Raw genomic sequence first — 26,020 nt, forward strand, 5'->3', positions numbered from 1 at the left:
GTACTTGGTCACATTAGCTCTTACTGTGCTTAATACAGACATTACAGCATGGAATACTCCAGATAATGCCTGCAAAGATCAAAATTAGCTATTGAACCTGTGGGTATGCAATGTTATTTCCCAGCTGCTTACTGGACAGAATATTTCAAGTGGGTAGTGCTGTGAATGTGAACACTTCTACTGAAAAAAACAGCATACTGCCCTCTTACAATTAAAAGGGGAAGAGCCTCCTTTCAGACAAGTCACAAACTGCAAATAATACTAAATAATAAATAAAATAGAAACACAGCATGGCATTTTTTTAATTCAGGGTATTTTTAAAAAGCAGAGGAACTAAAATATCTTCTTTTAAACTCAAAAGAATTAGAAAAAATATATTTCAGGAACAATGGGAGATTTATCTTATAAACCCCCAGAGCCAAGTTAAAGTTCACACTCACTTCTATACCCTTTTCTAGCAAAACCTGGAATCATTGACAGGCACTGAGAATAAGGATATTTTTTATACCCTGGCCAGGGTATAAAAAGACTTGTAATGGAAGAGAGAAGACAAGTCTAACAATAATATGCGTATAGTAAAATGCTGCCCTGTAAATACGGAATAACAATCAGGAATTGTCTTTGCAAAGACCCCGGTAGCCTTTTACTAGCTGTCAGTGAGTTGAGGTGAGGTGAGATGAGATGAGGTTAAAAGCTCTATAACCACAAATGCAGACAAGCCTGGTTCTTTTGCATACTGATTAGAATGCTTGCTTGCAGTGCGAGTTGTTTGCACAGAGCATCAACTTGTTACACAGTCAGGCTCACTGCTAGTTACCATCCCATCCCACAATCCTCACTGCACCTCAGTCCTGGCCCAAACAATCACTCCTGCCATTCTGTCCTGGTGCTCTCTCTAGTAGAGACTGTCAACTGTGCCAAATCCTGCCAAACTCAGTAATGGTTCTGTGATATGGATCCCCAAATTAATTTCACTTAATCCAAGAGGAAAATAAATTCAATAAGGAAAAAACCAGATGTATGATGGATTTCTATGAACACTTCAGAGCAGGCCTTAGGTGTTTACGTAGCTGGTTTTTGCTGCACAGGTTTAACAGTGCTAGGCAATGCCGTCAGTTGGCAGATCACACAAGATAAACTAGCCAGCCTGAAATGATTTGAACACCAGTTTTGTCATGGCTCATTTTCTGTAAACTCCGACAGAACGTAGGTCCATTTCACTATTCTCATTAACAATAACATTACCATGCAAGACTTCCAAAATAGGTTTGCCCAGACATAACCATTTCAACAGCACGGAATATATGCTTTATCTTGCAATTTGGCTTTGTGTCGAACGTAATCACAAACAGATGATCAATGTTTTGTGAAAACGGTTACTTGGGAGAGTTATGGGCTTGCGTAAGTAATTGCAGTAACTGGAAGTGATTAGTGATGTCAAACCATTGGAGATCTTTCTTTTGATTTTGTACTTTTAAATTCCAAACAGCTTTTCTAAAATACTGTTGGGTTATTTTAATGGAAAGCTCTGTTTAGCTTGGTCTCTTCTGTATGTTTTCTGAGTAGTTTAAACCATTGTTGTGAGCTAAGCTTACTGGAGTGGCCCATGGGCTCCACCAAAATTAGAAAAAAAGTCTCTAATGAGACCACATCATGCAAGGCATATCTGGATATAATGAAGGTTGACGACAAATCCTTTATGAAGTTGGAGATGCATATAGAACCCTGTGTTCAACTCATAAAAGTATAATGTGTGGCACTACTTAAACTTCTTCTGCTGAAAACACTACGAAATATTCACACATGCAAAATACAAGCATCTTAACATTGCCATTGTCCAGATGATCCCTGTCACGAGTTATAACTTGTGGAAGGGTTGTATATATGTACTTGATTTGTGCACTATAGGTAATAGGATTGTTAAACAGATCAGCCAAAGTGAAAGTCCAGAGTTGTCATATATACAGTATCCACCTGCTGTATGTTCTTCACCAAAGTTTCATTTGCGTACAACAAGAAGATATTTGTAAAGATTGCAGGCACTTTTCGAAATGTTCGAGATGTTGGGAATGCTACTGTATTCATCGGATGGCGTGTTTCTTGCTAAGCTCTTGTTACCTGTTTGTGGGGGTAAACGTTAATGTGGCACTTGATACATTCTTGTCCCATGTTGGCCCAGGAGTTTCCGCTCATCCACTTCCTCTTGCACTTAGGGCATTTGTACTCTCCAAAGCAACGCTTCTTCCCTTGATATGGAGTTAGGCCTTCTCCCTTTGGGCGGGCCTGGAAAGTAAGACAATGAATACTTAGTTCTTCCATTCTAAATTCCATTCTAAATTCTAATAGTTGATGTAATGGGGCTACAGGTTCTGTCTCGCACACTCACAAAAAAAAAACTACATTTTTCCACCAATTTTAAAGAATATGATTTAAACTATAAAATAATGTACAGTATAATGACAAACCATAATTTAAGCACTGATCTAGCAAAATAAATAATAAAAAATGCATATACTTAGTTGCGAAACCTTGACATTTCAGACCTTCAGTTGAACCATTGTGGTAAGTGCATAGCTATAATGTTGAAAAGGCTTATTCTTAACAAGCCAATTATTCATGTAGTGTACCACATACAATTTATTACATAGGCTGGTGCACAGACTAAAAATGTATCTAGTAACATACAACCTTTTCTCTGAGCGCCACATTGTGATTCAACACAATTATTAGGGTCTTTAAAAAAAAGGATAGCATGGATTTAATATACAGTTCTTGGAGCCAGCTCTGCTATAAAACACACAGGTACAGCTATGGTCAAACGTTTGGCATCACCCTATAGAATGAACTCATTTTGCCTCTGTGGCAATGTGCCCCGTCCCTGTGTGCATTTGTGTTGTATGTTGCGTGTGTAAATGTTGGTGCATAGTCATTGGTACACGGGATATAAACGGGTCTGTGTTTCACGTGTATTTAAAAAGTGTATATTTGTATTTAGGCACGGGATTGCACATCACGCACGTGCATTTAAAATGTAATATGTGAGCACGGGGTTGCACGTAATGAATTCACGTGCTGGGATTCAAGTGAATAATTAATTAGTAATTGAATCCCAGCACAACAGTATATATAGACACGTAGCACTCAGTCTGGGTTGGGTGTTCGAGAGTGGAGAACGGGTGAGAGAGAAGGAGAACGTAAAGTAGTAAAGTGAAAATAATATCTAGAAGTGTTTGTACTCACCGTGTTTGTTTGTCTCTCCGTGCACCGTTTGTTAAGTGTTTAGTACGTTTTGTTTGTCTTTTTATTTTGGCGTGTAGTGCCGTGTCCCGTGTTTTCTGTTTAAACCTTTTATTTTGTCATTAAACGCTGAGTGCAGCCATTGCACTCAGCATTTCTCATCACCATCACCGTCTCTGTGTATTCCTTTTCTGGTCTGACGCCACCCACTCTGGCCGTCTTTGTGACACGTGGTGTCCTGCGTGGGATCGACAGCGCCTCCAGGACTCAGGCCAGAGCAGGAACCGCAGTTTCTTGGATTTAAAATAAATAAATAAATAAAAACAAAATACAATGGAAGGCTGGAACTGGAGAGACGGCTGCAGTGAGCTGGAGGAGCTCCTCGGCAGGTTGGAGGACCAAGGCTGGTGCCTTGCCTGCGGGGTGTATGGGCACACAGTGGCTGTCTGCCCCTTCCAGGAAGAGGAGGAGGAACCAGCCCAAATGAGGAAGGTGAGGAGAAGGAGGCAGAGAGGGGGAAAAGTGAGGAGGAAGCAGAGGGAGCCAAGTTGGTGCACCATGTGCATTGCCTATGGGCATGAGGACGAGGACTGCCCAGAGCAGGAGCCAGGGGAGGAGGAGCCCGAACGTCCTACGCCTGAATGGGAGGAGCCCGAACGTCCTACGCCTGAGTGGGAGGAGCCCGAACGTCCTACGCCTGAGTGGGAGGAGCCCGAACGTCCTACGCCTGAGTGGGAGGAGCCCGAACGTCCTACGCCTGAGTGGGGGGAGCCCGAACGTCCACAGCCCAAGAGGGGGGAGTCGGTGCGTCCACAGCCCAAAAGGGAGGAGTCGGTGCGTCCACAGCCCAAAAGGGAGGAGTCGGTGCGTCCACAGCCCAAAGAGAGGAAAGTCGGGGCTTCCATAACCCTAGGAACCAAGCTGCCAGCAGAGGGAGAATGCCTGCTGGTCCCACCTCCACCAGCAGAGGGAAAATGCCTGCTGTCCCCATCTCCACCAGCAGAGGAAGAATGCCTGCTGGTTTCCCCTTCCGAGGCAGAGCCGCACCAGTCCCCTGCAAGAGAGGCAGAGCAGCACCAGTCCCCTGAAAAAGGGGGAGACTACACGCTGCTCCCACCTCCGTCGTCAGGAGACTACACGCTGCTCCCACCTTCACCGGCAGGAGCAGAGCAGCCGGAGCTGTCTCTGTCTCCGCCACCTTCACCGGCAGGAGCAGAGCAGCAGGAGCTGCCTCTGCCTCCGCCACCTCCACCACTTCCTCCATTAGGAGCAGAGCAGCAGGAGCTGCCTCTCTCTCCACCACCGCCAGGAGCAGAGCAGCAGGAGCTGCCTCTGCCTCCGCCACCTCCACCGGCAGGAGCAGAGCAGCAGGAGCTGCCTCTGCCTCCGCCATGTCCACCAGCAGAGGGTGAATGCCTGCTGGGTCCCTGTCCACCAGCAGAGGGTGAATGCCTGCTGGTACCACTTCCCCCACCAGCAGAGGGTGAATGCCTGCTGGTATCACTTCCCCCACCAGCAGAGGATGAATGCCTGCTGGCATCACTTCCCCCACCAGCAGAGGATGAATGCCTGCTGGTATCACTTCCCCCACCAGCAGAGGATGAATACCTGCTGGTATCACTTTCTCCACCACCTCCAGGAGCAGAGGAGCAGGAGCTGCCTCTGCCTCCACCACCTCCAGGAGCAGAGGAGCAGGAGCTGCCTCTGCCTCCACCACCTCCAGGAGCAGAGGAGCAGGAGCTGCCTCTGCCTCCACCACCTCCAGGAGCAGAGGAGCAGGAGCTGCCTCTGCCTCCGCCACCACCACCGCAAGGAGCAGAGAAGCAGGAGCTGCCTCTGCCTCCGCCACCACCACCGGAAGGAGCAGAGGAGCAGGAGCTGCCTCTGCCACTTCCAGGAGCAGAGGTGCTGGAACTGCCTCTGCCTCCGCCACCACCACCGCAAGGAGCAGAGGAGCAGGAGCTGCCTCTGCCTCCGCCACCACCACCGGAAGGAGCAGAGGAGCAGGAGCTGCCTCTGCCACTTCCAGGAGCAGAGGAGCTGGAGCTGCCTCTGCCTCCGCCACCGCCCGGAGCAGAGGAGCAGGAGCTGCCTCTGCTGCCCGTACCTCCGCAGGGAGTACGGTGGCAGGAGCCCCAGAAAGGGGAGCTGCCGGCCACGAAGAAGGGGGAGGAGGTCTGGAGACCACCAACCCCAGCAGCAGTTTCGCTGCCGGAGATCGTGGGGGAGGTCAGGAGACCTGCTCCCACTGCAGCAGTTTCGCTGCCGGCAGTACTGTGGTCGGAGCCCCACCAAAGGGAGCTACCGGCTACAAAGAAGGGGGACGAGGTCTGGAGACCACTTTCCCCAGCAGCAGTTTCGCTGCAGGAGTTCTTGTGGCCGGAGCCCCACAGGAGGGAGCTGCCGGCTACGAAGAAGGGGGAGGTCGGGGGACCACCTGCCCCCGCAGCTTTTTCGCTGCAGGACGGGACCAACAGGCTGTCAGCCGTGCCACTACCGGCAGGGGTGCTGACAGCATGGCCAGCCATGGGCCCACTGAAGCCTCCCTTCCCAGCCCGAGACTTTGTCCTGGACTGCTGGATTTTTAAGGGGGGAGGTGGCCGTTGAGGCCATGTGTGCTGCGCACAAGGGGGGGTATATGTGGCAATGTGCCCCGTCCCTGTGTGCATTTGTGTTGTATGTTGCGTGTGTAAATGTTGGTGCATAGTCATTGGTACACGGGATATAAACGGGTCTGTGTTTCACGTGTATTTAAAAAGTGTATATTTGTATTTAGGCACGGGATTGCACATCACGCACGTGCATTTAAAATGTAATATGTGAGCACGGGGTTGCACGTAATGAATTCACGTGCTGGGATTCAAGTGAATAATTAATTAGTAATTGAATCCCAGCACAACAGTATATATAGACACGTAGCACTCAGTCTGGGTTGGGTGTTCGAGAGTGGAGAACGGGTGAGAGAGAAGGAGAACGTAAAGTAGTAAAGTGAAAATAATATCTAGAAGTGTTTGTACTCACCGTGTTTGTTTGTCTCTCCGTGCACCGTTTGTTAAGTGTTTAGTACGTTTTGTTTGTCTTTTTATTTTGGCGTGTAGTGCCGTGTCCAGTGTTTTTGTCTGTTCCAACCTTTTATTTTCTGTTCTGTTTATTAAATGCTGAACGCGATCCCGCGTTCAGCCTCACCAAAACCCCATCTCTCTGTCGTTTGTGTTCCTGTTTCTGGTCTGACGCCACCCACTCCGGCCGTCTTTGTGACAGCCTCATAAAGTCGAAATGAAACCTGCTGAATAATGTTACGTTAACATATTGAATTACATACCACTTTGTAGTTTTCCATATACTTAACGAAAAACTGACAAATTTAAAAATGTGACATTTCCAAATCTAAGATGAAATACCTGTACTACTATTATGGCTTCCGGCAGACTTTTGCGATATCATTTTGTAGTTTCTTTGATTACATGATGGTAAATAAAAGATTTTTTAAAATGATGTCTCAATCCTGAAATTATAGGTGATATAAAACATTTGGCCATAGCTGTACATGTGGTTTCCATTTAACCCATTCCCTTTAGTATTCACTTTATTAAAAGCGACTTGGTGAAAAATACCTTGCAGCCCTCTTGCTTTGATCAACCACATTGTGGTCCTTTTTATGATAAGAGGTTTTCTGTTTCTGCTTCTACATTTTATAGCTTCTGGGATCCCAGCATGTCAAATGAAATCTAGATAATAATGTGCACAGTACTTGATTGTTGCTTTAGTAAAGATTGTGCTCACTGGTTGAGCAGTTGTGCTCATAGCAGGGCTTGGTCATTGTGGAAAATATATTTTATGTAAAATGTATCTGTGAGTAAGCTTAATCAACTGCATCTGTTGAATTTCACTACAAGTTACTGTTTTGCTTCTATTTGTTTATCAAACATTTAAATAAAATTACCCTTTCGACAGTAGTTACTGGTACTGATATTTAATCATCTCGGCCACAAATTATTTTACAAAGCCAGGAAACCTTGCAAGCTGATTCATTAACAAAGTGTTCTTGTTTTCTGGTTTATGCTTGTAGACTAAAATAATATACAAATTATAATTACAAAATGCAAAAAAGAGATTTACATTTTGTAATTATAATCAGAATAATACCAGTTCAGGCTTATTACTGCCAATAAAATGACCCCTAATCTCTTGAATTACCCTCTATAGCCTGAAAAATTCCTTCTAAAACTATAACAGAAAATAACAGAACTGTAAGTAATGAGTTGAATTTGAACAAACTATTCAGTGTAGCAAATTGGAATTCACTGGAAGAATATACTGTGCTCTCTGTATTCTTCTGTGCGTGCTAATATACAGTACATACTATACAGTACAAGGCTGTGTGTTTATCTAGTTTATCTGAAATGTGTACATGAAATGATTAAGTAATGTACAGTATTTGCCTCACATGTCCACTAGAGGGCAACAAGTAGTTCAACTTTGATCAACATTATGAAATCAGAAAACTCTTACTAGGAAACATGGTGAAACTAAGTACAGTAATACTACTAGTAGAACTAAATTGTAGTTTGAGGGCAGCAGTGTGGAGTAGTGGTTAGGGCTCTGGACACTTGACCGGAGGGTCGTGGGTTCAATCCCAGGTAGCGGACACTGCTGCTGTACCCTTGAGCAAGGTACTTTACCTAGATTGCTCCAGTAAAAACCCAACTGTATAAATGGGTAATTGTATGTAAAAATAATGTGATATCTTGTAAGAATTATAAGTCGCCCTAGATAAGGGTGTCTGCTAAGAAATAAATAATAATAATAATAATAATAATAATAATAATAATAATAATAATAATAATAATAAAAAATTACACAATGTTACTTCAGTAATGAGTTACCTGAGTGGAATGAAGGATTGTGTGGTGACAGGGCAGCTGGAACTGACTAGACATTAGTAAAGCAGCAGGAAACAGTAGGTACTATGCTAATCTGCTGTATTATTAGGACCCATGAGATACAAAGCTTTATTTGTTAGATATAAAATACTGTGAGAATGCTTAAGAGAAGATGAAATATATAACTCAGTTGTCTGGTTTTAGTTTTATAAAATTAAAAGGTGTTTTACCTCTCAAAAAAACTGAGTTAATTAAAGACTGGAGTCAACGCTTTAAATTATATCCCATTCTCTCTTGAAAATCCAAATGATTCTTAAATAGTGTAGAAAATGTAGTTGTAGAATATCATATTGAGTCTGAAAGACTTCGAGTCTTAGGACTGAGCCTTGTTTTTGTTTTTCATGTATTTTGATGCAGGCTCATAGCTCTGGCTGCGCAAATAAAACACATATATTCTGTATTTGGTTGCCATTCCTATTAATTTGCTTGAGCCTTTCTAAACTACTGTAGTCATAATAAAAAAAATTACAGAACTGAAAACGCTGCTATCTGGTGACACTAGATCCTTTTTGGTCACCATGTTCAATGTAGCGGAAAATATCTTCAACACCCAAGCCTCTCATGGGACTCTGCTGTTAAATAATTCTCCTCCTTCCAAGATACATCCAAGCATTTGGCAGTTTATAGCTGAACTAATTATGTTATACAGAATTCGGAATGCTATGAAAAGCCTCTTTTATAGCACGAGAATACCAATGCAACATATGTCCTCAGTCTTTGCCCAAAGATGATGGTTTGTTTACAACAGTAAGCACCTACTTTTGAATACAGTCCTAAACTGGGTTACTGACTTTGAGTTTTGTAAGCACTATTTAAACAGTCAACCAAATCCCACAATGGCAGTATCAGGGTTCAGAATATCACTACTAATGTTACTGTTAGGAAGTAAACTTTTAATTGCTGCCGGTTACTCTCTGTTGCTTTAACAATGGGACTTTCAGATGAAATGAACCAAAGCACGCACTGTGAACTCACCACTGTAATGAAACGTAATAACTTTGTGTAGTGTATTCAGAAAGTGGACAGCTACTGGTAGGAAATCCATTCAGTCCCTGAATAATCTTTGAAAACCAACAGAGCAGTTAACAGTTATGACCTGTTGTGGTGTAACTATTTCAGGCAGGAAACAATTCAAACAATAAGCAAATCAAGACTATGTAGTTTTGTTTCACACCGCAGGCATAAATCAAAATCTTTCAAATGTAGTCTAGTTCTGCATGTGCAACATTTTATTAGCTTTCTGAAACCCACTAATTAATCAATTATTGAATGTGCCAACAGTTCAAATTGTCGATTTGGCATATTGCTCTAATAAACACACTATCCTTTTCATAGCAGGATATACAAGCCAGTAAAAAGTGGGTTTCAATGGAAAGACTTGATCTCCTCTTTGCTGAGTCTTTTTTTCAAGTTATCCTCTTTTTGTGCGGTGCAGACACGCATTCCCGAAGGCAGCTGAACACCAACACTTTGAATCTCACACAAATAAGCCTGTTGTTTTCTCAGTTGGAAGCAGGGCTGAAAAACATTGCATCAGAATTCCAGTTCACTGCCCTAAGGTTCTGATCATATAAAAGGGCCAGTGTTGAAAAAAATCTATCTGTGTTGCTAACAAGTTCATAAAGGCAGTGCCTTAGGCTTCGGACCGCAGCCAGACACTGAATCTTAATGAAATATTTAATAGCTGTGCATATTTACAGAAGTTCCTTAGAAACCCACACTGCTCAAAGAAAATCTAAATATACACTTTTCAAATAACTGATTTCTTATTAAATCAAGAAGAACAGCTATGGATCTGATGAGGATACTGTAGTACAATGCAAAGTCTATTATTTACATGATTTCAAAAATGTTTTATAATCAGAAAGATATTAGTGTCTCCCTGTCCCTGGGATAACATACAATTTGCAATCAGGCTATTCATTTTTGAAACATGCTAAAAATACAGTAATGAATAGTAAAATATGCAAACCAATATAAACTATATACAAAATAATAAATACATCATGGATATCCACACAGCATGTGCAAATCAATACAGAAATGGTATGAATCTTATTCTAAATAATATTATCTTAAGTGGCCACAAATAGCCATATGTAGTCTTACATGTTTCCTGCAGTCCTGTACCAGATTAATGAGAGTACTGAAGATTACATTGCATTTGGTATACTGTTTAGTAGCCCTGCATTAGTACTCTAAATGAAATTCACAGAACATTAAATACAGCACTAAAAGTGGCAAGCCTTGATGTTTAATCGGATTATAGAGAGTTTCCCAGTTCAGAAAATGATGGCTAATAATGCCATAAACAGGATCCATAGCAGTTAGCACTGTATCTTCAGTACTGTTTGCCAAGCATTTACAGCTCTGAATAGTTTGCAGAATCGTTGATTATCTCTGCACACCAGCATTTCAGAGCACAGATGAGGCCAGCTGTCTTGCTGAGACCACTAGACCGTTTCTAGTTGGCAACTCCAGTGCCTTGTTTCCATAAGCACATCACCATTACAAGGTCCGAACTAGCTCTATTGCTGCACTTGAAGCATAAGAGAGAAATATATATTAGCATAAAATTATAAAAGTTGCTTTTAGGCATTTCAGAACCTGTTTAAAATTCCCATCTATAAATGCCATCCACTACCTGTCCTAAATGGGAATGTTCAAACTATATGACTTAGATATGTGTGGTCCAGTGGTTAAAGAAAAGGGCTTGTAACCAGGAGGTCCCCGGTTCAAATCCCAACTCAGCCACTGACTCATAGTGTGACCCTGAGCAAGTCACTTCACCTCCTTGTGCTCCGTCTTTCGGGTGAGATGTAATTGTAAGTGACTCTGCAGCTGATGCATAGTTCACACACCCTAGTCTCTGTAAGTCGCCTTGGATAAAGGCGTCTGCTAAATAAACAAATAATAATAAATAATAATGAAAATATGAATGAGGATGTGCTGTAAGTGCTTGACACAAAGAAACGAGACAATGGGTGAAAAAACAACAACTTTAAAACCAGGAATAATATTCAGCAGAAAAGTGATTAAAGTATTTTACTGCTTGACAAGTCCTGAAACTGTAAATCATTTTTTTTCAAAATGAAAAAAAATGATAATTAGGATTTCAAATTGCCCCCCTCCCTCCATCTGTGCTCCCCTGAGGAAAATAATGGAGGCCCAGGCCATGCTGAGTTACCAATGGGCTAGGCCTCTGTTCTGCAGGACGAATACCACAGCTACACAGTCATCCCTCCCAGCTGCAACGGGCCCTCCAATCAAGTCATAAAGGACTAGGGGAAGAGGAAATCAAAACCAGATGAACTCCATTCTGATATAATGCAAGAAAACAGCAAGCCCATCATAAAAAAAGTCAGCTTTAAATTATGTCATAGTTTAGAACGGAGGGGCTATAATAACAATGATCACGTGATTCACATATAAATATCATAACAGCAGGAAAACCAAATTACTCCATAATAATCATCAGAAAGTGAGAAAAGGCAGTCGAAGTTCACCTGTCAAATAAGTTTGTATTCACTACTGTCTCGTCTATTGGCAATATTGAATTTCACTGTAGATCAATTCATTAAACAAAGGAAGACACTATTACATGAGAGCATTCTAACCATTATGTTCCAGTTAATGTTAAGCCCCTTTGATGTATTTAATGTCTTTGTAATCTAATAGTCTTATTAATAGGTTAATGCATTTGTTTTTGCACACTGTTAATTTGATGCTGGCCTTTCCTGAATATTTAGAATACATAATAAAATAAAAGGTTTATTATAGGTCATATGTCTTTTTCCATAGGTTGCAGCCATGTAGTCTAAAAGCTTTGTGAACATATGGCTATTGAAGTATAGTAGAAGTACATAATATCTCATATAATGCATTCCCTATTCTACATGATACCCTTTGTACACAGAGCCCCTGGACTTCATCAGCAGTAACAACCAATCCCTGCTAGGGGACATTCTCTTAAAAACGGACATGTTGGCAGTGATTCACAATCAATGCCTGTCACTTCCTCCTCCTGGTGCAACAGCAAACACCCAGCTGCACATCACAGTACAGGCAGACTAAATATGTTCTTCCTGCTGAAGGAAGTTATCTCTCACCCTGCATGCTCCCACAGTCACACACAAACAGACATTAGGTGAAAGTGCCATAAAACGGGCAGCTTCCTATTGCCCTTAATATACTAGCAGTTGATGTTTGTACTACACATATAATATCTAACTGAAGTAAAATTAACTGTATAGGCTTTAAACAAGCAGACTGAGGCTAAATAACACAAATTACTCCCTGAGGTCCTTTTTAAGCACTGTGCTTTCACACTTTGTATTCCTTGTGGGAATTCTGGCTAGCTGTATAGTGAGGAAACACACGCACACACGCTCATTTCTGAGATTTGGGAACTTTCCATAACTTTAGGGTGGAGTTTAGGTTTCAATCCTTTTATCAATGTTTGGGCTCTAACTCTTGCTTGGCCTTTGAATCCTGTGATTCACAGGGATACATCATACTAGCATACTTGTAGTTATAGTATAAAGATCTTGTGTAGAGCTATAGAACTAGATAATTATAACTAAGATTAAAATGTCTCAAGATATGCAATGGGAGCCTTACTTCCATCTCAATCCTGTAAAAAATATCTGCGTTAACCACTTTTATGAATGGCGCATTCAGTTCATTTATGCTGTACAAGCTTAAATTCCAGGAAACATAAGGTGGAAAGTAGCACAGTACATTCAAGAGTAAATAGCAGGGTTCCAAAAAATATGGCGTTATACGTCCCCACGTGCTGCTACAACTGTTTAAATAATGTACCTGTCATTTCTCTTTTCATTGTTAACATCTGGACAACTTTTTACACTTATAACTTTCAAATCTGTTTCAACGCTCTTTTCAAAATGGCCGCTCTTGTGCACTGGGATTTGAGATCTGTCCTCTAAATCACTGCAGGAAAAAAAAACAAAAAAACATGTGCTCTGGCTTTTCTTTTCCATACCACATCATGGATCACCTGTTTGACAATGTGGGCAATTATCCTTACATTAGTAGTGCACTACAGCAGCCATATTAAAAACAGCTTTGAAGCAGACTTTAGTTAGAAGTGTAAAAAGTTGTCAGGATGTTAACAATGAAAAGTTACATGTATGTTATTTCAACAGTTGTAGCAACACATGGGGACGTGTAACACTATATTTTTCGGAACATCGCTACTTACTTTTGAATGTACTGTAGTGCGAAACTGAACAAATTAGGGGCACGCAACATCCCATCTAATTCATTTAAACTGTCACTTATAGGTTATACACAAGTACAGCGAGTTTCACCCAGCTGGTCACATTACATATTCTGCTCACAGTTGAGCGAAGGTTACTAAAATGAGGGTCAGGACTGAATGAACATGAAGGCTGAACAATGCTCACACAGCAAGAGCAGACTACGACTGAGGAGCACTGGTGCAGTGATCTGAGTAAGTCTTTACTATAGAAACACATGTCTGAAGTGTCTAGGTCGGTTGGATTATTTAGCCTTAAATTATAGGAATGTATGAAGATATAAATTATGTTCTTATAATAAACAGAGCAAATGTGGAGCAATATTGTTTTGGACTGAGTCATCAAAATAAATATGCATCCACAATTGAAATATATGTTTGTGTATTTAACCCAGTCAGACACCTTGTCTACAAAATATCTTGGCATCCCTGAAAATAAGGAAAATGTCAAAACATTTTAGTAAACAAGATGTCCCACAAATCGGGTATTGCACACACTACAATTCTACTGCAAAAGTTATCTACCAATAGACAAATGACTGGGTGGTATATTTTCTTCATTTACCCCAAGAAATTGTGTTCTGCAATGGCGATCAGCTGAACTGTCATATTTGTGTGTATGTAGCAGGAAGGCCAAGAGGGAACTTGTTCACTGTTTCAACATCCATGTACTGGAACAGATCAGTATGTGTGGATTCTTAATGCTCTCACAATTAGAGAAGAGCTCTAGAGCAGTGGTTTTCAACCTTTTCATCTCCAGAACCAGTGTTTCCAGCAAGGACCACCAGGTGTACCAGTAACTATGTGCAATCTTAAATGGCTGTTGTAAAATCGAGACCTACCCCGTTACAACCAGGTTTGTTGTGTCTCTAATCACTTGTTTGTTGCCGCATTCTGCTGAATGGTTCAGCTATGCAGCTGATGACTGCAATGAACTCAGCATGTTTATATTTTAAATATTGTGCATGGAATTGGTGACTGCACCTTTAATTGTGTACAGCTGTAATATGGGAAATAGCATGCTGTAGCTCCCATGCTCAGTGTTAGTGAAGTTCTGATCTGACAGCATGTAACACAGACCCCAGGCACTTTTATCCATGCATATGTATATTACAGGACATCCGAGTTTAATGACAATTAACTTGTTTTGTCAACATGGAAATATACTAGGGAACGGACTTATTGTGACATCTATATCATTTATATTAAATGATTTATTTCTGTTTTAAAATTGAACATTTGCCTGCGAAAAATATCTTTTTTTATATATAATATAAATATAAAAAAAGGTTTAGCATGCGTGGGATTTGATTAAACTAAAACCTTCAGTTTGGAAGCGGGTTGTGTTATACTGTCATCAGTACTACACGATTAGTTGAGAAAACAAGCAGTATTTTAAAAGATGAAGTCAGCCAGCTGAGAATTCTCAGGACTTTGTCATAATTTTTACATTTTGGAGATTTTTTTGGGAGATTTTTCGAGTCATCTCATCATTCTGAGATTCTGATCTTAATCTCTAAAAAATGTTGGTTTCCTGTCAGTGTAACACTCATTGTGGTACCTATTGGCGCAAGGAAGTATGGTTTCCTCTCAATATTGGTTGATGAGAGTAACGCTATTTGTGGTCCCCACTGGACAAAAACGAACTTTAATTTCTGAGAATTAACTACACCATGTAACAAATTTTTATTTTTTTTTGTTCCTGGGTAGTAAGTGTTATTTCCTAATTGCTTATGCCTCAAAAGTACAAATAATCAAATAATGCTTGCCAAGATAAGATGCCTTCCAGAACATGTCTTTGACCTTAAAAAGGAAATCTTGCATTGTATATACCAATAACAATAATACAGTAGTACAAACTGCTTTTCATCTTATTGCATTTATTGGACAAAAACATAAAACAGATACAAAATCTGTTTAAACTTGTATTCAATGCCACAGAAAAATATAAGTATGTATTACTATAAAATGAAACTTAATTGGTTTAAAATTGCTCATTTAGAATGTATAATACCAATGTGCATTGGTTTCTCGAATTAAAAATCATGGCACTGTAATGTATCCACAGTTAACAGCACCCATTTGTTTACCACATTTATTCACACAACCTACTGTGTTAGGATTTACATTACGTCCAGATTTTACATTCTGAAAGGCCTTCTATTTTTAACACAGTGATGTGATGACTTTCCATTGCTCTCTAATACAGTCAAGATTTATTCTTTATCACAGTTCTAATTACCACAAAATGAACACACAGAATACTGGTGTAATATTAGAAAAAATCCATCCTTTTTTGTCTCCAGGGATTTGTAGCCAATTGATACAAATGTGGGAGGGGATTGTAGCCCTCTATTCACAGGTGACAGTATAGAGTTTGGCTTAAGTACTATAGGTTCTCCAGACACACTGGACAGGCAAATAATACCCCTCAGTTTTCATTTGAATGGCCAAGTCCTTTATATGGGGTGAGATTTATTCAGTCTCCAGTGTCAGTCAAGCATTTGCCTTTTTGTGATAACTGGACATGCCTTTATTCATACAAAGAGAAACTTTCTGAACCACGTGATTTTGCAATGCACGCCAAATTAAACATTCTTGTGTAGATAGCTTTATAAATGGAGCATTATTTAGATGTTGGACTTTCTTGTATTTTTGTCCCAGTTCAGCAGTGATGGCTGAAGAACAGTCAGCTTCAACTCAAGAATAACACTGTAATCCATCAGCTGTGTAGCTTTCACTTTAGAATGGGTGCTTTTCAATCAGTTACATCCGCAGCAATGTGCCGAAGACAAGTCCAGTGTTAGAGCTATAGTCAGGTGCTGAAAATAACTTCTGTTCAATTACACATTCATTCCAACCAGACAGACTAAATGTAGCCAATGTTTGGGGGTCCTCTGGGTCCTTTACAAGTGCAGCTGTCTCTTTTTGTGCCTGGGCAGAAAAGAAAGCGCAGAAGAAGCTGACAGGGGAAACAGGTGTGTTGTGAAATGAGAAACGTGGCTTCTGACAACACCTGTATGTTTTCAAACACAATCCTCTGTCTGACTGGGGCTACAAGGGCTTAAAGGCATTTTATGTAACCCTGCAGTTCAACCTCTCCAAGCCAAGCAGATGGGACACATAAAATAATTTAACATAATTAATAAAGTTAAGGCCCAAATGTCACCTTTATTCAACTCTCAAAATAGAATTGGTTAATCAGAAAAAAAATAAAGAGTACAAGGGTAGCTAGGAGACAGGAAGAGGATTTCAGGAAAAGTCTTCATATAAAAAAACAAATCCTGTGCTCTAAGGAACTGACATTTCCCTGAAAATTTTCTGGCGATAGAGGACAGCCAAAACCTAAAAGTATATTTTTAAAAAAACTGATACGGTGCACATCCATTACAATGTTAGAAAATCAAATATTACACAACCACTTTAAAAAAAAAACAGTCTATAATTCTTATGTTTTGCATGAAAATAAATAATTACAGAATGTATGCTATTGTACATTTAAAAAACATAACGATTTTATAGTCAAATGCTCTGTTTCTCACAACTCTCAACAGTCGTGCAAAAAGAGATGTACCCCACCTGTGCTACTGTTTTTATATAAACTTTCTAGCAGAAGAATTCAATGTGGTGGACTTCAGTTTAGCTGTTGAGCTATGGTAGGGTTAAGGACAGAAAGGGTAGATAAAGAAAGCTAGAGTGTATTCAAGCGATTATTCCACAGGCAGCGAGCTCATGAACTGGTCAAGAATACCACTATTCAAAAACTACTTGGTTCTAGAAGGACTACATGGCAGTCACAATCTTGACATTTTATAGTGGCACACAAAAACATGTCACCAGCAGATGTTCACCAGTAGAATATGATGGTGACAATTTGAAACATGATCAGTCTGATGGAGGATGGTATGACAACACCACTGATTCCAGCCTAACCACCTAAATAAACTTTCTCTGTCATCTTGAAAAATTGTGTTTTGAACTTTAGGTAGATTAAAAATGTGTAATAGTGGAGCTTTCAGTTAAATACCTCATATCAGCTAAAGTAGAAACAATGAATAGCTATTTTATCTCACAATTAAAACCAGGCACTTCAAAAGCCAGTGGTCTTTTAAATCAGTTTTGAAACAAAACAAAGATAATTTTTATCTTTTTTTCTGGGTTATTATAAAAGAAAGCCATGTTTTTCAAGTATTCCAGATAGCCCTGGACTGCTTCCTGGTTCCTGGCAAAGGCCCTAGGAGGTTGGCTGCTCCTTTTGCCAGCATCTGGAAACCATCAGTGTAAACAATGGAGTCCTCGGAGCTGGAACCCCTACCTCAGTTCCCGAGGGACTCCAATCCAGAGAACATGAGAACACAAAGACCATTGGACACCATGTGGTCAATTACTCCAGACTAACAAACCTGAGCTCTTTCCTATTTTCTGTTTAGTTTGGCACAGCTGCCCAGTTTCACAGTGGACCCCAGCTGCTACAAAAGCAAAAAAAAAAGAAAAAAGTTTAACCTCTTCTCTACTAAACATTATCTTCCATCTCTATTAATTCACTGGCAGACCAAAACAAGTTTCTGTGGGGAAACCTTGAACCAATTAAAAACAATCTCCTACAAAAGTTTCTACAGCAAAACAAAATGGATTATACATGCATATTTGAATAAAGTACACTGGGCTGACTTCCAGGCCACATCTTGGTGCTTGTTTCTATGGCCTTGGTACAGTATGATGGTCATCGTCACACCTAACCATGTTAAACATCTCTCTGCACCCATTCAGAGAGACAATGACAAGTATCTTCTGTGTGCTCAGCTCAAAATTGAAACCTGGTAGTTTCCACTCAAACATGCTTAGCATCTTCTCTGTATTAAATCATAGTCATGGAGAGAAGTTTTCCAATTTTTTATATTAGACCTTTTTTTTTTGTCAAAGGTCAAAGTGTTCATCAATTTTTGGCAGACATCCTTGACTCTGTAGATTAAAGTACAATCTACTGATTCAATTTCCAGACAGATCTACCCAAGTATTTGATATTAAATTGGCTTAACCTTGGACGGTTCATTCAGTCTAACTTCAAGCCAAAATGTCAGAATTTAAAAAGAATTTAACAGCAAATCCTACGTACAATGTGCAACAGCCACCACATGAATCCCAATTTGGAATGTGTCTATAGTCAGGGTTCCTAAACTGTGAAATGTTATTAAATATATTCCAAAGCAGGTCCTACTGCATGTTACACTACGCACCATGACTTTTGTTACCTGGAATCAAGGAATAATCTTCAAACTTAATTTAAATATTCAAAACTGATTTTTTTTGTCAATCACAGTTTTGCATCACCTTGATTTAACATCTAACAGACTTAGCATACATTTTAATTAATAACAGTCTTCACATACATAAAACCTTATTTTACACGAAAGCCTAATTGCAGGTTTTACTATCAGCTTAGGTAGAATGAAATAGAAAGTGTCCCAAAAAGGGCAATAAAAAATAGATTTCTAACCTAAACTAATGCCCCTGTAGTGTGAAAGGTCATACTTTAGTGAGCCATGATTTAGGTTACTCTGGTCCGGAGTCAAAGGTCAGGAGACGTCTGAGGGACACAGGAACAGAGATTTAGGTACATATTAGCTTAACTGGATACTAAAGGGGTAATTTAAGATCCATCAGGGGTGAATAGGGGCATTAATCCACGATGTTAATAGTTCATAGATTTCCAAGTTTTAAACATTTATAATTTGTCCTAAACACAGAGGTGCAACATTGCTATTTTAAATTTTTTTTTAGAGCAATTACCTCTATGATCTTATTTACAATTTCATAAAATGTAAAATGCTTCAAATACCACCAGGTCCTACTACAACTGTACGTCAAGAAAATGCATTACCATATTGATTCAATGAGAAAGGTGCTAAGGCTGGACAAAGACAAGTTTAACTGCTGTACTAATTCACCCAGACACAGCTGCTCTCTCTTCCATAACTGCTGTGTAGATTCATTCCTATACTGTAGTTACTAAGCATAAATATCTGCGTTGCACAATCAGGCTATTCAATATTCTTCCTTTGCTTTCTTTTGCCTAATAGATCCTAAAGGGTTAGGGAGAATGTGAGTAGATTCATAAACATAATAGATTAAACAGCTTCATAATATTATTATTAAATAAACTATGGAAAGTAGGTTGCCTTATATTGACACCTTAAAAAATAACATCTATTACATAGTATATGATTCTTGTGTTCTGTACTGTAGCTACACTTATGAGGCAGGCTATACAGTAAAACAACATTTCATACACTTCCAGAATCGACCTGGCTGAGTCATTAGCTAACCAAAGTTTCCTTTCTAACAAAGTAATTCAAGACACCCCCTCCCAAGCACTGGGATAACTCCTACAGACCCACCCTCCTTCCTGTTGAGGATGTACTGCTGGTCAAGGCCTTTTCAGCTCTTTGTTATATTAAACAATTCCACAGGAAGAGAACCCAATTTGGCAGGGAGTTGAGGTCTGGGTGGAAGATTTTCAGTGAAACACACTTGCCTGTGTTGGATACCAGTGTACTGTAATAGTGTATATTTTTTACAATTTCAGACTATGCCAGGAATGTGTAGTGTTAGGTGAGCATGTTTGGATAGGAGGGAGGGGAGACACCTTGGGAATGTGTAAACAATCCAAGGTATTAGCTGTATCTGCTTTCTGTTTAAATGGTGCAGAGAGCAGGCTGAATTATGAAAGAAAGTTATGAGCAAAGACTAAGGAATTGCATTTTAGTGTAAAAGAAAACTTGAATGTACAAAACTGCACTTTTAAATGATCCTAATTGGAAAGGTTTGAGACTACTGGCCATCAATAATGTGTTTTTTTTCTGAGTATGATAGATGAAATGGTAGCTGTATTAGTCCAGAGCTGATAGACAAAGAGAAGGAGATGTGATACCTTTTATTGGACTAACTAAATAACAATTAATCACAAGCTTTCGAGACCTCAAGGTCTCTTCTTCAGGTGAATCAGTCTCTCTTTCCTACTTTCACCTGAAGAAGAGACCTTTAGGCCTCGAAAGCTTGTGATTAATTATTATTTAGTTAGTCCATTAAAAGGTTTCACATCTCCTTCTCTTTGTCTATTTTCTGAGTATAAAACACTGCGGACAAGACAGATAAACAGAACTACTGTAATGTCTGCCAATCAGACTGACAGATACACTTCAGAAAAGATTCACCAGTGCATGGTGATGGATTATATACTGTAATTTTACCAGGGCAAACTGACAGATTATACAGATACCAACTAAAAGATTAGCCTGTGAAGACTAATGATTTCATGAGTGAGTGACAGATCTACAGCACACAAAGCTGCAGCTGAGAGAATGACTGAACAGCATTGAAACAAAAAAACTGAAAGAATACTAAAATAACTCATTAATTTCTCAGCATTGTAACGGTAACGTACATTGCTTTTCTACAACTTTGAATGTTGTTAGCTGCTGTTTCAACTGCCTAATTCCATAGCTGTGAACTCATAGCATATATGCCCAAATGGAGTAATGCCAGGACACAACACATACCAGGTGGTATGAGGAGGAGGACACAGCCTCAGCTCTCAGCAGGAAATGAGATGATCTTTTGCAAAAAAAATACCAACTTTTTTTTGGCATATTAAACTATTCAAGCTTGTAAAATTTTTGACAGATGAATCAAAACACATTTTAAAATAAAATGGGATTATAAAAAATAGAAAAACAGTTATAAATCTACTGAATTTCTGTCAGCAAGTAACCAGGTCAGGTCTCCCCACTAAACCCCAAACCTCTCAACCAGCTGCAACTGTAAACTTACAATTGCTTAAACATTTACAAATTATTGTTTTATGCCTAAAATATCTGCTTTGCCTTGGGTAAAATAGCACAATGTAAATGCAATTCCTGTGTTATAGTTAATATGACTCCACCTTGGAAACTCTGTGGGGTAAGGTTGCCTTTAACACAGGAAGAGAATGACAAGGAAGCCTAGTACAGGTATGTCCATAGTATTGTGGCAGGGTAACCCTGAGTCAAAGTTAAAATGAAGTCTGACACAATAAGGAGGCTGTGTGGTCCAGTGGTTAAAGAAAAGGGCTTGTAACCAGGAGGTCCCCGGTTCAAATCCCACCTCAGCCACTGACTCACTGTGTGACCTTGAGCAAGTCACTTCACCTCCTTGTGCTTCGTCTTTCGGGTGAGACATAGTTGTAAGTGACTCTGCAGCTGATGCATAGTTCACACACCCTAGTCTCTGTAAGTCGCCTTGGATAAAGGCGTCTGCTAAATAAACAAATAATAATTAGAAGTAATAAAATGATTGATTTTTTCATTTATGACAAACACCAGTCAGTTAAATTAATGTTTAACAGTAAATAACTGCAGTTGCATTATCTTACATTCACAGCAGTTAAATTGTGTTCAGTAATTACAGTATATCGTAGGCAGAGTAAGAACACTGCTGCATTTTAAAAATCAAAGACTTTGTAAACAGCTTTTCAAATGTTTAAAAAAATATCACATTTTCCTTATTGGACATCTGATGAACTGTTTCATGTTTACATTTCTTTAAAATAAACCAGATCATGACATTCGTCTCTAAGAGGAAATGAAACTGCAGTTACAAATGTGCTCCTTAATTACTTCTCCAATTTGGCTTCACATTGTTTTCAGTTTGCTTTGCAAGTTTATACAGAAAATTAAGTAAGCTTGCTACACCAGCAGCTAATAATCTGATATCTTGCCATTCTTCGCCAAAGCAGTCAGGTGGAAAGGAAAAGGCTGAAACACTCTTTGATGTAGAAAATGAAAGCTGCAATATTGGTTAGTCATTTTAATTTTTGATATAATCTGGCTGTGTTTCTGTGTGGATCCCTGAGTGGCTCACCTGGTAAAGACACGTGATGTGCAGGGCGAGTCATGCAGTCACTGGTAGCCTGCTGTCGAACTCCTGGATGTAAAGAGGTAAATGGCTCGGCAATGGGATCTGAGGACCTGCCAACCTACAATTCTCCAGAGCTGGTCTGGGGAAGGTATGGCAACATAACTGCATTCTAAATGGACATTCAAGAACTGACTGTAGAAGACAGAGGCTACAGGGTGACAAAAGCAGCTGATGGCATTTTGTAGTTTTATTATATCTGACACAGCCCTGTCGTTAAACTACTACCCTTGCATCTTAGGCCCTGTCCACACTACATAACCGATCTCGAGAACTGTACTCGAAACCGCTCTAATTAATCCAGCTCAAAGCGTCCACACTGAAGTACCGTTTCATGTTTAGTCAGGCTTAATGCGTCCACACACCATTAGAATAGTTCAGTTACAATTCCCAGCAGCGCAACGAACCATGGAAATTAATACGATGGTATCCCACAATGCACTGTATTTTATTTTAAAATAATGTGTTATGCCCCATATTAACAGAGGTCCATATTGCTAAAAAGAAATATAACAAGTATTGTGGAAAAAGTAAATCCGAACACACACACACACACACACACGTAGGGCTTGAATTTTTCAGGGTTTATTTTTAATCAGGTGAAGTCCCTTTAAACAAATTGAGCTGATTCTGTTTTATAATTAAACTCAGAAAAAGCTGTTAATTACAAAACAATCTTTGTTTTTACCTTCATATCTTGCCTGAGCCTAATTCTGGTCCTCTTAATTCTATTTCAAACAGAGCTGACAAATTATGTGATTTGTTCATCCCCGATCCTACTTTTAACTCGCATTTCATTTTTGCAGACGCCTAATTTAACGTTGTGTTTTTGTTATTTTCCCCACTAGTTTAACAGAGATGTCCTGACAGATTTTTTGAAGCATAAAAATGAATACCTAGTGCGGAGTGTACACTGATAGCAAGTCCTTCAGGCGCCTGCTCTGAGTATTTCGCCAAACATACCACAAAGCATTTTGGGATATTGGAGGATACACAAAAAAATGTAGTTTGGTACTACAGTGTCCACACTTCTGATAAACCGCACTACCTGATGCGATCTAATTAGAACCGGACTCGAGACTACCTCCTGAGGTGGTCTCGAGTACGGTATTAAATGCTGCGTAGTGTGGACGCAAACCGTATTTAGCACTTTTAAGCCGGCTTAAATGCAACTAATACGGTTTAAAGACATAGTGTGGACAGGGCCTTAGTCGCGAGAATCTGGATTCATGTTGGTTTGTCAAAGAAACAGGATTTACAAATGTGCAGCACAACCCCTTTGTTGGATTTAGACACAGTACTATAAAATAAAGTATTAGCTTACTTCAGAAACAAGCTGCAGGAGGCGTCCTACATTTCCTACTGCACATTCTTTATACAACCAACCACAGCAATCTTAATCAGTTTTAGCCTCTGATTAAACAGACATATATTAACACACTTGAAGCCTTGTTCATTTAAAAAATGCTAAAAATAACTGTATAACAAAATACACCAAAAAGAAAAAAAATCCTGACCACATAAAGGAGTTCATTCCAGTGGTTGAGAGAAGACTGTAGTTTTGTGTTATATGACAGGGTTCTAATCTGGCTTTAGCAGTGTTAAAACAAGGGACAGTGTTCAGGGCAGCTAGGAGGTTCTAAAATGTCCTGTTCTTTCACACTGTGCTTCAGTTTGCCACAGTACACACCAGCCTCACACTGATTCTGGTGCTGGGATTTGTTCTAGTTTTACATCGCAAATTTGTCATCCCTTTTTGATGTTGTGCGTGTTCATTTTGTGATTTAATGTAGCGCTAGTAAAAAGACACAGACTAAAACCTTAAGCACTAAAGCTAGTTAACACATTATAAGGTCAAACATGCTGATGCTAATCCACACAGTTCTGCTAACACACTTCAACCTCCACAGCCCTGGGACTCATCTTTAAGTACCAAATTACTTTGAATTAACGCAGCAGGGTTTATTTGAAATTGTTCAAAACAGCGCTTATTCAACGGTTGCTGTAATTAGAAATACTACCGTTTTTGAAAGGTGCCATTTTTTACTGTGGTTTTTACGATATTTGAAGGAGGCATATATTGTTTATTTCTGTGGATACAACTTGATCAGGATGATGAAGACGTCATACAACTTAGCTTTTAAACTGAAAGCTGTTGAGCTCTCAAGAACTTGGAGTTGATGAGCATTAGGGAATGGAGAAAGCAAGTACCTCAGCTACAAGAAGAGCTGACATCTTCACAGGGTAAAAAAAGAAGGAACAGCAGAATGTGCACAGAGCTCCTCCTTAATACCAGTACCAGTGATTTAAGTGTTCACTCAAACAAGGAAAATGAAGAGGAGGACAACGATAGAGAAGAAGTTGTGTTTGACTAGGTGAGGACAGACACCAGTATCAGTACACAGTGCTGTGTACCTATTTACAGTAAAATACTGGTATGCACCAGTGTGTAATTGTATTCTTTTAAATAAATGTTATTCAAGTTTATTCAATTAATTTTGTTTCTATTTGTAATGTTTTGCAATACTGTGTTTTGTATGTGTTTCTTTATTAAGTGCTACATTTATTTGAGCTGGGGTAGGGGGAAAATGTACATGTTTCATTACTGAGAGTGGCGTTTATTCGCGGGCGACATCTATTACAAATCTGATATCTGAGTGCGGCGCTTATTCAAGGACGGCGGTAATACAGTAAATAGATGCCAATGTGTAGTGGTTGTGAATTCTCCCAGGTTAGTTATCATTGATAACTACAGTTGGATTTAGGTAAAGAATATCTCATTGGTATGTTTACATTTTCAATCGAGATATACTTTACATTCATTCATATCTTAAAACAATGGTGTGCTCATCAAGCAGGGGCACCAGAACGGTTTAAGCTGTAGAGTACTAAACCAGGGAAGAGCCAGATACATATAACCTAAGATGACACCTTCATTTAAACTATATACTGGGACATAAACAAAAACAGTCTCAACAGAATAGAATTGTATACCTGAGTTGTTTTTTGCTGGGTTACTGGGTGCCATGTTAGACTGAATACTCAAAGAAAGATGGATCTTCATAAGCCAGAGCTCACAAACTGGCAAATGAATTAATTTTGAGATACTAGTGGATATACAAAATATAACTTGCAATTTATTGCACCGCTTTACAAAATAGATTATGTACAGGAAGACAGTGACAACAAGAAGTATTTCATGATTGAATCCTACCAAGTCAATAAATGCTTTATGCCAAACACAACAAACTAAATTTAAACATTAGACATTAAAAATTGCTGAGTACTTTGTACATAATATGCCACTGTAATGATAAAGAAACTTCCCACAGTACAGTGTTTTGTTTCTTCTTAAGATTAAAACATCCTGGAAGCAGATATGTGTTAAGTGATACTGGTCTGAATGTCACTGATACTGGAAACAGCATTCATGTCCTGTAGAGGCTGGGGCTTCCTGCTGCAGTACGGGAAATAGGTAGTCCCTGACTGCAGAGGACTTGAGGCCTGTTGTCTGGACCGAGTCAAAAAAATATCTTTGCCAGTCAGGAAACTGACATTTTAAACAGACAGTTTTAATTGACTTATTTTAAGAGAAGCAATAATATCCAGT

General features: G+C 39.6%; 1 protein-coding gene across 2 annotated transcripts in view; it reads right to left on the reverse strand.

Moving 5' to 3' along the window:
- The window catches only part of LOC117418198 (zinc finger CCHC domain-containing protein 24), a 55,463-nt gene that overhangs the window by 7,819 nt on the left and 21,624 nt on the right, over nucleotides 1–26,020 (reverse strand). The window contains exon 3 of one of the 2 annotated variants that reach the window (XM_034030933.3): nucleotides 2,119–2,283. In XM_034030933.3, the coding sequence (XP_033886824.1) occupies nucleotides 2,119–2,283 (165 nt within the window). Of the gene's footprint in view, nucleotides 1–2,118; nucleotides 2,284–15,338; nucleotides 16,393–26,020 lie in introns of those variants that run through there. The other variant, XM_058985033.1, reaches the window with a different exon arrangement.

The sequence above is a fragment of the Acipenser ruthenus genome, chromosome 13 (assembly GCF_902713425.1).
Source record: "Acipenser ruthenus chromosome 13, fAciRut3.2 maternal haplotype, whole genome shotgun sequence".
In the NCBI taxonomy this organism is placed as follows: Eukaryota; Metazoa; Chordata; class Actinopteri; order Acipenseriformes; family Acipenseridae; genus Acipenser; species Acipenser ruthenus.